This window comes from Rhincodon typus, chromosome 16 (assembly GCF_021869965.1).
Source record: "Rhincodon typus isolate 14 chromosome 16, sRhiTyp1.1, whole genome shotgun sequence".
Taxonomy (NCBI): Eukaryota; Metazoa; Chordata; class Chondrichthyes; order Orectolobiformes; family Rhincodontidae; genus Rhincodon; species Rhincodon typus.
Genome location: NC_063347.1, coordinates 30218212 through 30230812, shown reverse-complemented (window position 1 = coordinate 30230812; position 12601 = coordinate 30218212). Strand labels below are relative to the sequence as shown.

Below are 12601 nucleotides of genomic sequence, written 5' to 3'. Positions count from 1 at the left end.
AATAAAAAAAAAAACAAGGTGAAAAAGACCAAAGATTGGTGAAGTCCAGAAATTGATGTTCTTATAGATAGCACAGCTAGAAGGGAACCATATTTTGAAAAAAAAAATGAGATTAAATAAATTTGACAGTTCAGAACTAAAATGCACTGAAATGCCAGTAAAAAAAAAGAGGCAAAATTGTAAAATCAGAGGCAAGTCATTTTGAAATGAAATTATGAAGTGCTTTCACAGAATCAGTACTGAAAACCCCAAATTCCCTCCCTTCTTCTAATGGCTACAAACGATAAGTCAACTAAACTTTTGAAGGCCGAGCATGACAGATTACATAAGTCGAGTCGAGAGAGATACGGGCCAAATACTGGCAAATGGGACTAGATTAATTTAGAATATCTAGTCAGCGTGGACAAGTTAGACCAAAGGGCCAGTTTCCATGCTGTACATCTCTATGACTGTATGACTCTATAATCCACTCACCCAGTATCCATTATGAATAAAACTCACCAGCCTTATAGTAACATTGAAAAGTCTTTGAGAAGCGCATAATTCTGTCAAAATAAACAATCAGTCCTTGAAAATCCATTTTAAAAAGCCACAATCCCCTCAACAGTTCATGAAACTGGTGACATAAACAAGATTTCAGTCCCCCTAACAATCCCTGCTGAACAGAATCATTAGTAGGTTTAGAACTCAGGCAGTCATTCATAATGAGATTCCACTGCACAATGGTATTTTAAAAAAATCCTTGCTGAGCTGATTCTATTTGTTGCTTTGGAACTCAACTGGTTCCACTGAATAACTGTCAGCTTTAAAATTATTCATAATTTCAAAAATCGACAGCTTTAATTTTTCCCTTTGTCAAACTGCAGAACCTCAAAGGTCATAATCTCTACATTATAACCCAAACCATGTACAAATTCGCATAGGACAAATCCCATTAGAAAGATAATGCGTAGTGCAAAAGACTGTCTCAAAAGACTGGTGCGGGAGAAGTAGATTCCAGTTTGCAGGGCACTGGTACTGGGAAAAGTGGAATTTAGATAGATGGCAAGGGCTCAATGTGAACCATGCTGGGGTTGGTGTTCTTGCCAACAGCACAACTAGGGAAGCAGAGATTGATACTGGGGCCAAGGATCAAATTTGGGAAGATGTGATAAATCAAAGAGTAAAGTCAAGGCCAAAGAGAAAGATATTAATATGGGAAATGATAAACAGGCCATGACAGGAAGGGATAGAGTGTACAGATCTGAGACTCAAACAATAGATAACGATAGAATTTATAAAGAGAATAAAAAGATAAAAGTAAAGGCTCCGTATGTCAATGCACATAGCATTCAAATCAAATCAAAGCAGATGAACTGAGTGCGCAAATGGAAATGAGTAAGTACAATCTGGTGGCCATTACATAAACATGACTGCAAGATGATATGGTTTGGGACCTAAAACTTGAAGGGTATAGGACATTTAGGAATAACAGGAAGCCAGAAAAGGTGGAGGCATGGCTCTTCATGTAATAAAGGTTTTGGCACAATACAGAGAAATAGCCTAAGCTCAGGAAATCAAGATGTAGAAGCAGTTTGGGTAGAAATGAGAAATGATAAAGGCAGAAGTCACTCATGGAAATAGCGTCCAGATTTCCTCACAGTTAACATAACAACACAGTTGTGAGGCACATAAATCAAAAAGTAATGAGAACTTGTCAGAAAGGCATGGTAATTATCATGGGAGATTTAAATCTACACGTGAACTGGAAATGTCAAATGGGCAAAAGTAACCCAGACAAGGAGTTCACAGAATGCTTTCAGATTAGTTCCTCGGAATGGCACATTCTGGAGCCGACTAGAGAACAGGATAAACTAGAGCTGGTATTCTGAAAATGAGATGGAATTAATGAATGATCTTACGGTGAAAGCATCCCTTGACAGTATAAACCATAATATGATCGAATATTACATTGTTGAAGACTAGTTTTAAAATTTATAAAAGGGCAATTATAAAGGCATGAAAACAGAGCCGGCTAAAGTGGATTGGCAAATCTGTTAAAGAATCGGCCAACAAAAATATAGTGGCAAATATTTAAGAAAACATTTTAGAATATACAGAATCAATGCTTATTCTAATGAGTGAGATAAATTCTAAGGGACAGACCCATCATCCAGAACTAACTAGAAATGTTAAAGGTAGTATCAGCCCTGTCTGCATCAATGGTGCTGAGGTGGAAATGGTCGAGAGCATCAAGTTCCTGGGAGTGATGATCACTAATAATCTGTCCTGGTCCACCCACATCAACGAGATGGTCAAGAAAGCATAATAATGCCTCTACTTCCTGAGGAGGCTAAGGAAATTCGGCATGTCCATAAAGACTGTTACTAATTTTTATAGGATGCTTTCTACGGTCCAACTATCTGGATGCACCACAGTGTGGTGTGGCAATTGCTCTTCCCAAGACCGCGAGGAACAACATACAGTCGTGAACACAGTCCATCACGCAAACTAGCCATCCATCCACTGACTCCATCTATACTTCCCACTGCCTCAGGAAAACAACCAACATAATCAAAGACTCCTCCCACCCTGGTTATATTCTTCCACCCACTTACGTCAGGCAGAACATATAAAAGTTTGAATACAGATTGGTCAAACAGATTCAAGAACAGCTTCTTCCTCGCTGTTATCAGACTTTTGAATGGACCTCTCAAAATGTTAATGTTGATCTCTCTTTTGCAACTTCTCTGTGGCTCTAACACTGTATTCTACGCTCTGTTTTGCAACCCTGATACACACTGTATGGTACGATCTGCCTGTATAGCATACAAAACACTTTTCACTATCTCACTACATGCGACAACAATAAATCAAACAAAGAAGCACATAATTGTGTAAAGGCAAGTGTCAGATGATAAAATTGCACAGAATAGAGTCATTGAGTCATACAGCACAAACAGATCCTCGGTCATCCATGCCGACTAAGTTTCCCAAATGAAACTAGTCCCACTTGCCTGCATTTGGCTCATATCCCTCCAAACCTTTCCTAATAATGTACTTATCCAAGTGTCTTTTAAATGTTGTAACTCTACTTGCATCTACCACTTCCTCTGGTAGTTAATTACATATAGAAACCACCCTTTGTGTGAAAAAGTTGCCCCTCATGTCCTTTTTAAATCTTTCTCCTCTGACCATAAAAATATGCCCTCTAGTTTTGAACTTCTGAACCCTAGGGAAAAGACCTTTGGTATTCATCTTATCTATGCCCCTCATGATTTTCTAAACCTCAAAAACGTCACGCTCCAGTGAAAAAAGTCCTAGCCTATCCATATAATTCAAACCCTCCAGTCCCAGCAACATCCTGGTAAATCTTTTCTGAAGTCTTTCCAATTTAATATTATCCTTCCTGTCCAAGGGCAAACAGAACTGTACACATTGCTCCGAAAGTGGCCTCACCAACATCCTGTACAACCTCAACATGACGTCGCAACTCTGATACTCAATGGTCTGAGCAATGAAGACAAATGTGCTAAACACCTTCTTAACCACCCTGTCTACCAGGGTCACAACTTTCAAAAACTATGTCCCTGAACCCCTAAGTTTCTCTGTTTGAAACACTACCCAGGGCTCTACCATCAACTGTACAAATCCTGCCCTTGTTTGTTTTATCAAAATGCAATATCTCGCATTTATCCAAATTAAATTCCAGCTGCCACTCCTCAGCCCATTGACCCAATTTATCAAGATCTCTTTGTAATCTTAGATAACCTTCTTCACTGTCAACTATACCACCAGTTTTGGTATCATCTGCAAACTTCTAACCAAGCCTCCTAACTTCTCATTTAAATCTTTTTCGTAAATGACCAAAGTCGAGGCAAGGACTGATTAGGAAGAGTCAGCATTGCTTTGTGCATGGCTAATCGTGTCTCACAAACTTGATTCAATTTTTAGAAGAAGTAACTAAAAAGATTGAAAGCAGAATGGTAGAGGTTGTCTACACGGACTTTAAGAAAGCCTTTGACAAGGGTTCAGCTTTGTAGACTGATTAGTAAAGTTAGATCACGTGGGATTCAGGGAGAGCTTGCCAAGTGGATACAAAATTGGTTTGATGGTAGGAGACAAAGAGTGGTAGTGAAGGGTTGATTTTAGGACTGAAGACCTGTGACCAGCAGTTTTCAGCAAGGATCAGTGCTGCGTCCACTTTTCTTTGTCATTTATATAAACAACATGGATGAGAATTTAGCAGGCATGTAAATCCCATCTCTCAGAATCTCTTCCAACAACTTATCCATCGCTGATGTCAGACTCACAGGTCTACAGTTACGAGGATTCTTCTTGCAGCTTTTTCTTAAATAAAGGCACAACATTAGCCACCATCTAGTCCTTCAGCACCTCAGCCCTAGCTGTAAATAATACAAACATCTTTGCTAGGGGTCCTGCATTTTCTTTCCTAACTTCCCACAACGTCCTGAGATACACTTGACCAGAGATTTAACCACCTTTATGCTTTTTAAGGTCTCCAGCACTTCCGCTTCTGAAACACAGACTGCTTTCAAGACATCAATATTTACTTCCCCCGGTTCCCTAGCCTTGATTTCTTTCTCCATAGTAAATACTGACAAAAATATTTGTTTTGTATCTGTCCCATCTCTCGTGGTTCTGCACACAGATGACCTCATTGATCTTTAAGGGGCCCTATTCTCTCTCTAGTTGCTCTTAATGTACCTGTAGGATCTCTCTGGATTATTCTTAAACCTTATTGGCCAACGTTATCTCATATCCCCTTTTTACCCTCTTGATTTCCCTAGGAGGTGGGAAGTCATGTTGAGGTTATACAGGACATTGGAGAGGCCCCTTCTGGAACACTGTGTCCAGTTCTGGTTGCCCAATTACAGAAAGGTTATTGTTAAGATGGAGTGGGTTCAGAAGAGATTTACCAGGATTTTGCTGGGTTTGGAAGATTTGAGTTATAAAGAAAGGCTGGATAAGCTGGGACCTCTTTCACTGGAGCGTAGCAGGTTGAGAGGCAACCTTACAGAAATTTATAAAATAGTGACGGGTTTAGATAGAGTTAATGTAGTTGTGTTTTCCCTAGGATGGGCGATTTCAAGGCAAGGGGACACATTTTTAAGGTGAGAGGAGACAGATTTAAAAAGGACATGAAGGCTAAATTTTTTTTTACACAGAGGCTGGTTCGCATGTGGAATGAACTTCCTGGGGAAGTGGTGATGTGGGTACAATTACAATGTTTAAAAGACATTTGGATAAGTACACAAATAGGAAAGGTTTGGAGGCATATGGACCAGGAGCAGGCAGGTGGGACTAGTCTAGTTTAGGATTATGTTTGGCATGTTTGGAATAAATGCCTTCTTAATCACTCTATATATATGTAATGCAAACTTCAAGGAATTACGTACCTGAACCACTAGGTCCCTTTATTCTACAACACTACCCAAGGCCCTGCTTTTAATTGTATAAGTCTTGTCTTTGTTTGTTTTACCAAAATGCAATATCTTGCATTTATCAAAATTAAACTCCACTTGCCACTTTTCAGCCCATTGAGCCAACTGATCAAGATCTCTTTGTAATCTTAGGTAACTTTTATCACTGTCCACTATGCCACCAACCTTGGTGTCATCCGCAAACTTAAAAACAATGCTTTCCATATTCTCATCTAAATCATTTACATAAATAACAAACAAAACTGGACCCAGCTTTTAATATACGCGTAGCATGTTTTTGGATTACTTCTCACATTATTTCTGAAGGCTATCTCATATCCTCTCTTTGCCTTGCAATCTCCCTCTTAAGAATGCCGCTACACTCTTTATACTGTTGAAGAGGTTCATTTGAACCCAGTTGTTTATATCTAATATATGATTATATTTTATTCTAGACTAGAACCTCAATATCTTTATTTATCCATTGTTCTCTGATCCTACCAGACTTACCTTTTACTCTAATAGGAACATAATGACTCTGCACTCTAATTATCTCACTTTTGAAAGCCTTCCACTTGTCAATCATCCCTTTACCTGTGAACTGTCTACTCCAATCAACTCTTGAAAGTTCCTGTCTCATACCATCAAAATTTGCTTTACTCCAATTAAGAACTTTAACTTTTATATGAGGCCTGTCCTTTTTCATAATTATTTAAAAACTAATGGAATTATAATTGGTCCCACAGTGCTCCCCACGAACACTTTAGTCACTTGCCTTTTCTCCCCAAGAAAAGGTCAATTTTTGCTCCTTTACTAGTAGGTACATCTACATACTGATAAAGAAAATTTTCTTGAATACATTCAACAAATTCCTCACCATCCAAGCCCTTAACATTATGGCAGTCCACACTACATTTGAAATCTCCTACTATTACAACCTTATTATTCTTACATGTATCTGACATCAATCTACACATTTTCCCCTCAATTTCCCTATGATTACTAATATTAAAAACACAAATTACCAAAAAAAGGAATAAGGAAGGACATTTAGATTACAGAGAAAGCTAGCCAGAAATATTAGAACAAATGGTAAAAGTTTCTATTAAAGAGAAAGGGAGAGAACGACTCAGAAAAATCACAATTTCCAAGAAGTGGTGCTGAGTAGATTACTGGAGCTGCAGGCTGATAAGTGCCCAGGTTCTGATGGACTTCATCCAAGAATATTAAAATAAATGGCTGAAGAGATAGCTGATGCATTGGTTTTCATTTATCAAAGCTGTCCCAATTTGAGGATGTCCTATTAGATTGTAAGATTGTGAACATAAATAACTCTTTTATTCAAAAAGGGAGACAGAAAGCAGGAAACTACAAGCCAACATCTGTCATAGGCAAAATATTATAATATATTATTATTGATGTTATAGCAGGGTACTTGGATACATTCAAGGTAATCAGCCAGGGGAATTGGCAGATGTATTGTACTTAGCAATTAAGATAGCAAACAGAATGTTATCATTCAGTATGAAGTGGGGACTTAAATACTAAAGTATGTAGGTTATGCTCAGTTATACAAGACATTGGTAAGACCACACCGAGTATTATGCATAGTATTGGTCACTTTATTAAAACAGGGATGTAAACTTGTTGGTGGCAGTTTAGAGATCATTGACAAATAAAGGTTGGACAGGCTTGTACCTGCTGAAGTTTAGAACAGTAACAGGCAGCTTAATTGAGACAAAAAATCCTGAGGGGTCTTGACATTGTTGATGCAGAGAGGATGTTTCCTCTTGACAATATCTAGGGAATGTAGAAAATCTAGAATTGGGCTGCTTAAAAATTAGGGCCTTTAAATTTTATTCATTCATGGGACATAGGAGTCACTGGCTGGCCAGAATTACTACTCATCCCTAGTTGCCCTTGTGATGGTGAGCTGCTTTCTTCAACTGTTGCAGTCTACATACTGTATGTAAACCCATAATTCCCTTAGGGAGGGAATTCAAAGATTTTGACCCAGTGACAGTGAAGGAACTCAGAATGGGGAGCAGCTTGGAGAGCAACTTACAGGTAGTGGTGTTCCCACATATCTGTTGCCCTTGTCCTTCCAGATAAAAGTAGTCATGGGTTTGGGAGGTACTGTCTAAGGATCTTTGATGAATTTCTGCAGTGCATCTTGTGGATAGTACATACAGCTGCTGAGTGTCAGTGGTGGAAGCAGCGGATGCAGTGGCAATCAACTAGGCTGCTTTGTCCTAGATAGTGTCAAGCTTCTTTAGTATTTTTGAAGTTGTACTCAGACAAGTGGAGAGTATTCCATCACACTTCGGACTTGTGTCTTGCAGATTGTGGACAAGCTTTTGGCGTCAGTGGGTGAATTACTTGCTGCAGAACGCCTGGTCTGTGATCTCTCTTGTAGTCACTATATTTATATAGCCGGTCTGGTTATGTTTCTGGTCAATAGTAAACGTCAAGATATTGATGGTGAGGGATTCACTGATGGTAACACTATTGGACGTCAAGGAGTGACAGTTAGATTATCTCTTAGTGGAGACTGTCGTTACTTGACATTTGTGTGCTTTGAAACTTACTTGCAAATTGTCAGCCCAAGACTGGACATTGTCCAGGTTTTGATGCATTTGAACACAGACTGCTTCAGTATCTGAGTTGTGAATGGAGCTGATCATTGTATAATCAATCATTGGCGAACATCCCTACTTCTGACCTTATGATGGAGGGAAGGTCATTGACAAAGCAGCTGAAAATTGTTCAACCGAGGACACTATACTGAGCAACTGCTACGGAGATGTCCTAGAGCTGAGATAACTGACTTCCAACAACCAAAACCATCTTCCTACATACCAGGTATGACTTCAGTCAGAGTTTGCCCCTGATTCTGACTGCTTCCAGTTTTACTAGGGTTACTCATGCCACATGCAGTCAAATGCAGCCTTGATGTCAAGGGCTGTCACTCTCATGTCACCTCTGGAATTCAGCTCTTTTGTCCATGTTTGAACCAAGACTGCAATGAGGTAAGGACTGAGTGGTCCTAGTGGAATCCAAACTGGGCATCAGTGAGCAGGTTGTTGCTGAGCAGGGGCTGCTTGTCAGCACTGCGATGACACTTTCCATCACTTTACTGATGATCAAGAATAAATTGATGAGGCTGTAATTGTCCTCGGAGACAAAAATAGAAATTGCTGGGAAAATTCAGCAGGTCTGGCAGTATCTGTCAAAAGAAATAAACCGGCAGCCAGATGACGGAAGGGTAAACACAGAAGGACATTCATTTCAGTTAGAGTCAGGAAGTAACTTTTTTTTTTAATTTGGGGAAAAACCCAAAGGGTAGAAAGCTTTTGTGTTCAGTTTGCAAAATCCCCGTTGAAGTTAGAGGTACAAACAATTCTTCCCTAAGAAAGGTGATAATTCAGAAGTTATAAAATAGGTTACCTCAGCACAAGGATTATAGTTTGAAAGTTTCAGACCTGAAGTGTTTGGTTAGAACTATGAAGGTTATATCTGAAGCTGAAAAAGTTTAAGCTCAGTTGTGTGAATACTCAAGGAAGAGGGAATTGAAAGAGAAAGTTGAGTCAACCTTATAGATGTGATAGAGAAGAGTTCTCTGTGGTGTTTAAGTACTGTAAAGTGATGGTGTTGAGATAAAGGAGATTGTATTTTAATTGTGTTTCAAAATCTTTCAAATTGTGTTAAGTGTAAATAGCTAGGTTTATTCTATTTTACCTTTTCTTTTATATGGTAAATTTCTGCTTTATTGTTAAAATCAGGCGTGTAGTATTGCTTGCTTGTATTTCAGTGAAAGATCTACTTGTTAAATAAACAAGAGCAAAATATAATCTATAAAGCCAGATTTCTGTCTGGGATCATAACACCTCATATTCCCCCAACCTGCCCCACTCCACCTCCGACTTGGCAATCTATCACTGTTTCTCCAGTGCCATGGGTCAAAATCCTGAAACATCAGCATTGTGATGTACCAACCCCAAATGGATTTCAACAATTCAAGTAGACGGTCCACTGCTACCTTCTCAAGGGCAAATAGCAAGGGTAATAAATGTTGGTCCCCTGGGCAAAACCCACATGCCCTGAACTGATTAAAACATTGCTGAATCATGCCCAAAGGGTGTCCTACCTGGCTATCCAAATGAATCCATAAAGCTCAGACTTGTTCTGTTTTAGCAGGTCTAATGTGAACATGCAAGGTTCTGTGCAATAGATGCAAAAATCCCACTTGAGTGGGGGTGTTTTAAATTGCAAACTGTCTCCATGAAATATCCATGTCTAAAACCTAGACTGAATCTATTCCACTCATCATGAAAATGGGAACTGCTGTGATTTCCAGCACTGTCATCATGGAAAGGCCCTCTATTGTGGCAGTAACTTAAGTCAGGATAACTGCATGTTCCCTGCTTCTAATACTACTACATAGACAGTTGGGACACTGTTTCAAGGTTAATAACGGCATGTAACCAATACAGTCAAATCAAAGAAGGTGTCAAATTAAACTTAAATAGAAGCTTATTTCATCCGATCTATCACTGATTTGCCTGGGCAACAATTTCAAACAGTAAACAGTAAGATTTAAAAATATGCAGTTTCTTCTGGTCCACTTGGATGACATCACACATTTTTAAATAACAACAATCTCTCATCCAAATATTCTATGTTCTCCAAAGATATATATGGTTCCTTACCAATGTACTATTTAGAAATGACAATTGAAGTACATAAAAGTGTCTAAGTTTTTTTACAAGTTTGGCGTAATACTTAAACTGCTTTGTTCAAGAGCACTGCATTGTTGATAAAAAAATTCCAATACTGGATTGACTTTTAACAGATATTTTGTTTTACAGTGACAGAAATTAGAAATACGCTCATGGTTGTCTTCTTTCAGGTTAACTTTCCTAGAACTCCAGATTGCTGATATATTTCTGAAACAAAAAAGCTGTCTAAGCAGAATCAAAATCCATCCAATAACCTACTTCTCCAGTACCTACCACAGAACTGCAGATTATAAATTTTCTAATTAATCTCTCCTCTAAAATGAATAATTCACATAACAAAACTATCAAGACAATCAAACATTTATTTCTTCATCCTATCATGTCAACACATTTACATTGGAGGCTTTAAAAAAATCCTCAGTGGTTACTGGTTCACACTATTTGTACAAGTAATCACAATCATGATGTCTGTTGTGTGTTTTTCAGCATACTAGAACAAAATCCCACACCATCAATTGTCAGGAAAGAGAATGCATGGTTTCAGCATGATACAAGAGGGATATTTTGGAAGTAGCAATTGATAAAAATTAATCAATAGTAAACACTGGCAGTCAACATGCATTATAACTTAAAATGTTTAAGCAATACATAAATATTTTTATTTGAAATGAATGAGGGAACTGAAGGCATTTTAATTAAAATAAATTACTGCTGTTTTGTACAATATTTGTAAACAGTACCAATAAATGAAAGCGTATTAATTTAAATTTCATCATAGTACACGAAGTTGTTGACAGTGGTCTGTTCTAATTTCAAACAGATGACAACGGTATCTTTCAAAATTGAGTGTAATAGAATCTCACTGTATTCTCTATCAATTCTCCTTCTTTTTACTCTTTTCAAACAGGATTTTCACTAGGCCATGTTTTCTAATAATACGAATTGATTTTTAAAACATTTAAAAATTCTAATACTAATGGTTCTTAATAAAAATACTATGCTGCTCTAAACTGTTTCAATGACGTCATTTTTCTGTAATTAAAAGAAACCCACATATAGTTAAAAATCTCCAAAGAAAAATAAGTTATATAGTTGGATCTTTATCTAATACGTTAAATCATATAATCCTTTTGAAAGCATAAATGTAATAGCTACGCTTGAAAATTTATATGCACAGTACTAGCAAAACAAAACTCATTGATATGCTTAAATATATCATTAACAGTTAAATAGTTATAGGATGATCATGCACTAAAAAGGTTATAGAAGGAAATGGTTAAACAAATGAACTGCACTGTAGAAGTCCATATATAGTCAGAAAGCAAGCAGCCTTCCATCACTGGTTAAGCTTTAACTGGCCAGAAATAGTCACAGGTGGCTTTCCTTCAATCTCAAATGGACAATCATAAAATACATCGTATGTCCACAAATAAACTACGGCACTATTACTCTGTTCATTTGTGTTAGTAGGGCTGTTTCAGTCTGAGAAAAGTGTTAAATGTAATAGCACTTTCTTTAAAAGTGCTTAGTTGTATTCCAATGGAGGAAATGTTTCATATAATACCCCCACATTCTGTTGCAGGGAAGGTCTTTTAGAAAATATCACGGGCTTATAAAGTTAGATCATAAACATTTTCGAACATCAAATATTTAATCCTCAAAGACCCTCCTCCTGAACAGAAAACGAAGTGGAGTCCAATAGTGCAATACATCAATTACCTACACAATATGACAACTTCCTACTCTGAATACTAGATGTCATTTAAAGAGTCGGCACTGGAACTAAAAACAGGCAAAGATGCAGAACGGTTTGAACACAAAATTAATCAGTGCCTTTTGCACATACAATTCTCTAGGGAAGTTTCAAAGTAGCATGAGATACGTTTTGGATCTATTCACTGGTGTACCGAATGTGCAGAATGGTGTAAGGAGGATAATAGGATAACCTTCAATCAACTGCATTTGGATATCAATGTTCAGTATTCTTTTTAACAAAAAACATATTAACTGAATTTAATAACTAAAATTAAAAGCCTTATCCAGGAATAAAACTTATAATTCAAAATGTAAATCTTCGCTGTGTGAACATTGCTAGTTTAGATGATTTACCTACAGAAATGGTAAAGGCTAAATTAAAAGGAAACAACGCAAAATTATGTTCAATTAAGAAAATTAAGTGATGATTTAATCAGTGATAATGACAAAAGTACTCAAAAAGCCACTTCTAGAATGTCGTACATTCTACTTAAGACTAACACACAAAATATATCAAAATTTGAAACAAAAACTTACCTTTTAATAATGAAACTTTAGTTAAAGATTCGTTCAATTCCTGTTCATCCATTTGGTAATCTATTTTTAGTTTAAAAATATGAGTTTAAGCTTATGCAGTAACTGAGATGGCACATCATTTCTTACATACCATCAGAACCTCCTCAA

General features: G+C 37.4%; 1 protein-coding gene across 2 annotated transcripts in view; it reads right to left on the bottom strand.

The window, feature by feature from the left end:
- slmapa (sarcolemma associated protein a) overlaps positions 1-12601 on the bottom strand; it is a 254138-nt gene that overhangs the window by 72215 nt on the left and 169322 nt on the right. For both annotated transcript variants that reach the window (XM_048606410.1, XM_048606409.1), the window contains one exon: positions 12455-12514. In XM_048606410.1, coding sequence (XP_048462367.1) covers positions 12455-12514 — 60 coding nt within the window. The remainder of the gene's footprint in view (positions 1-12454; positions 12515-12601) is intronic.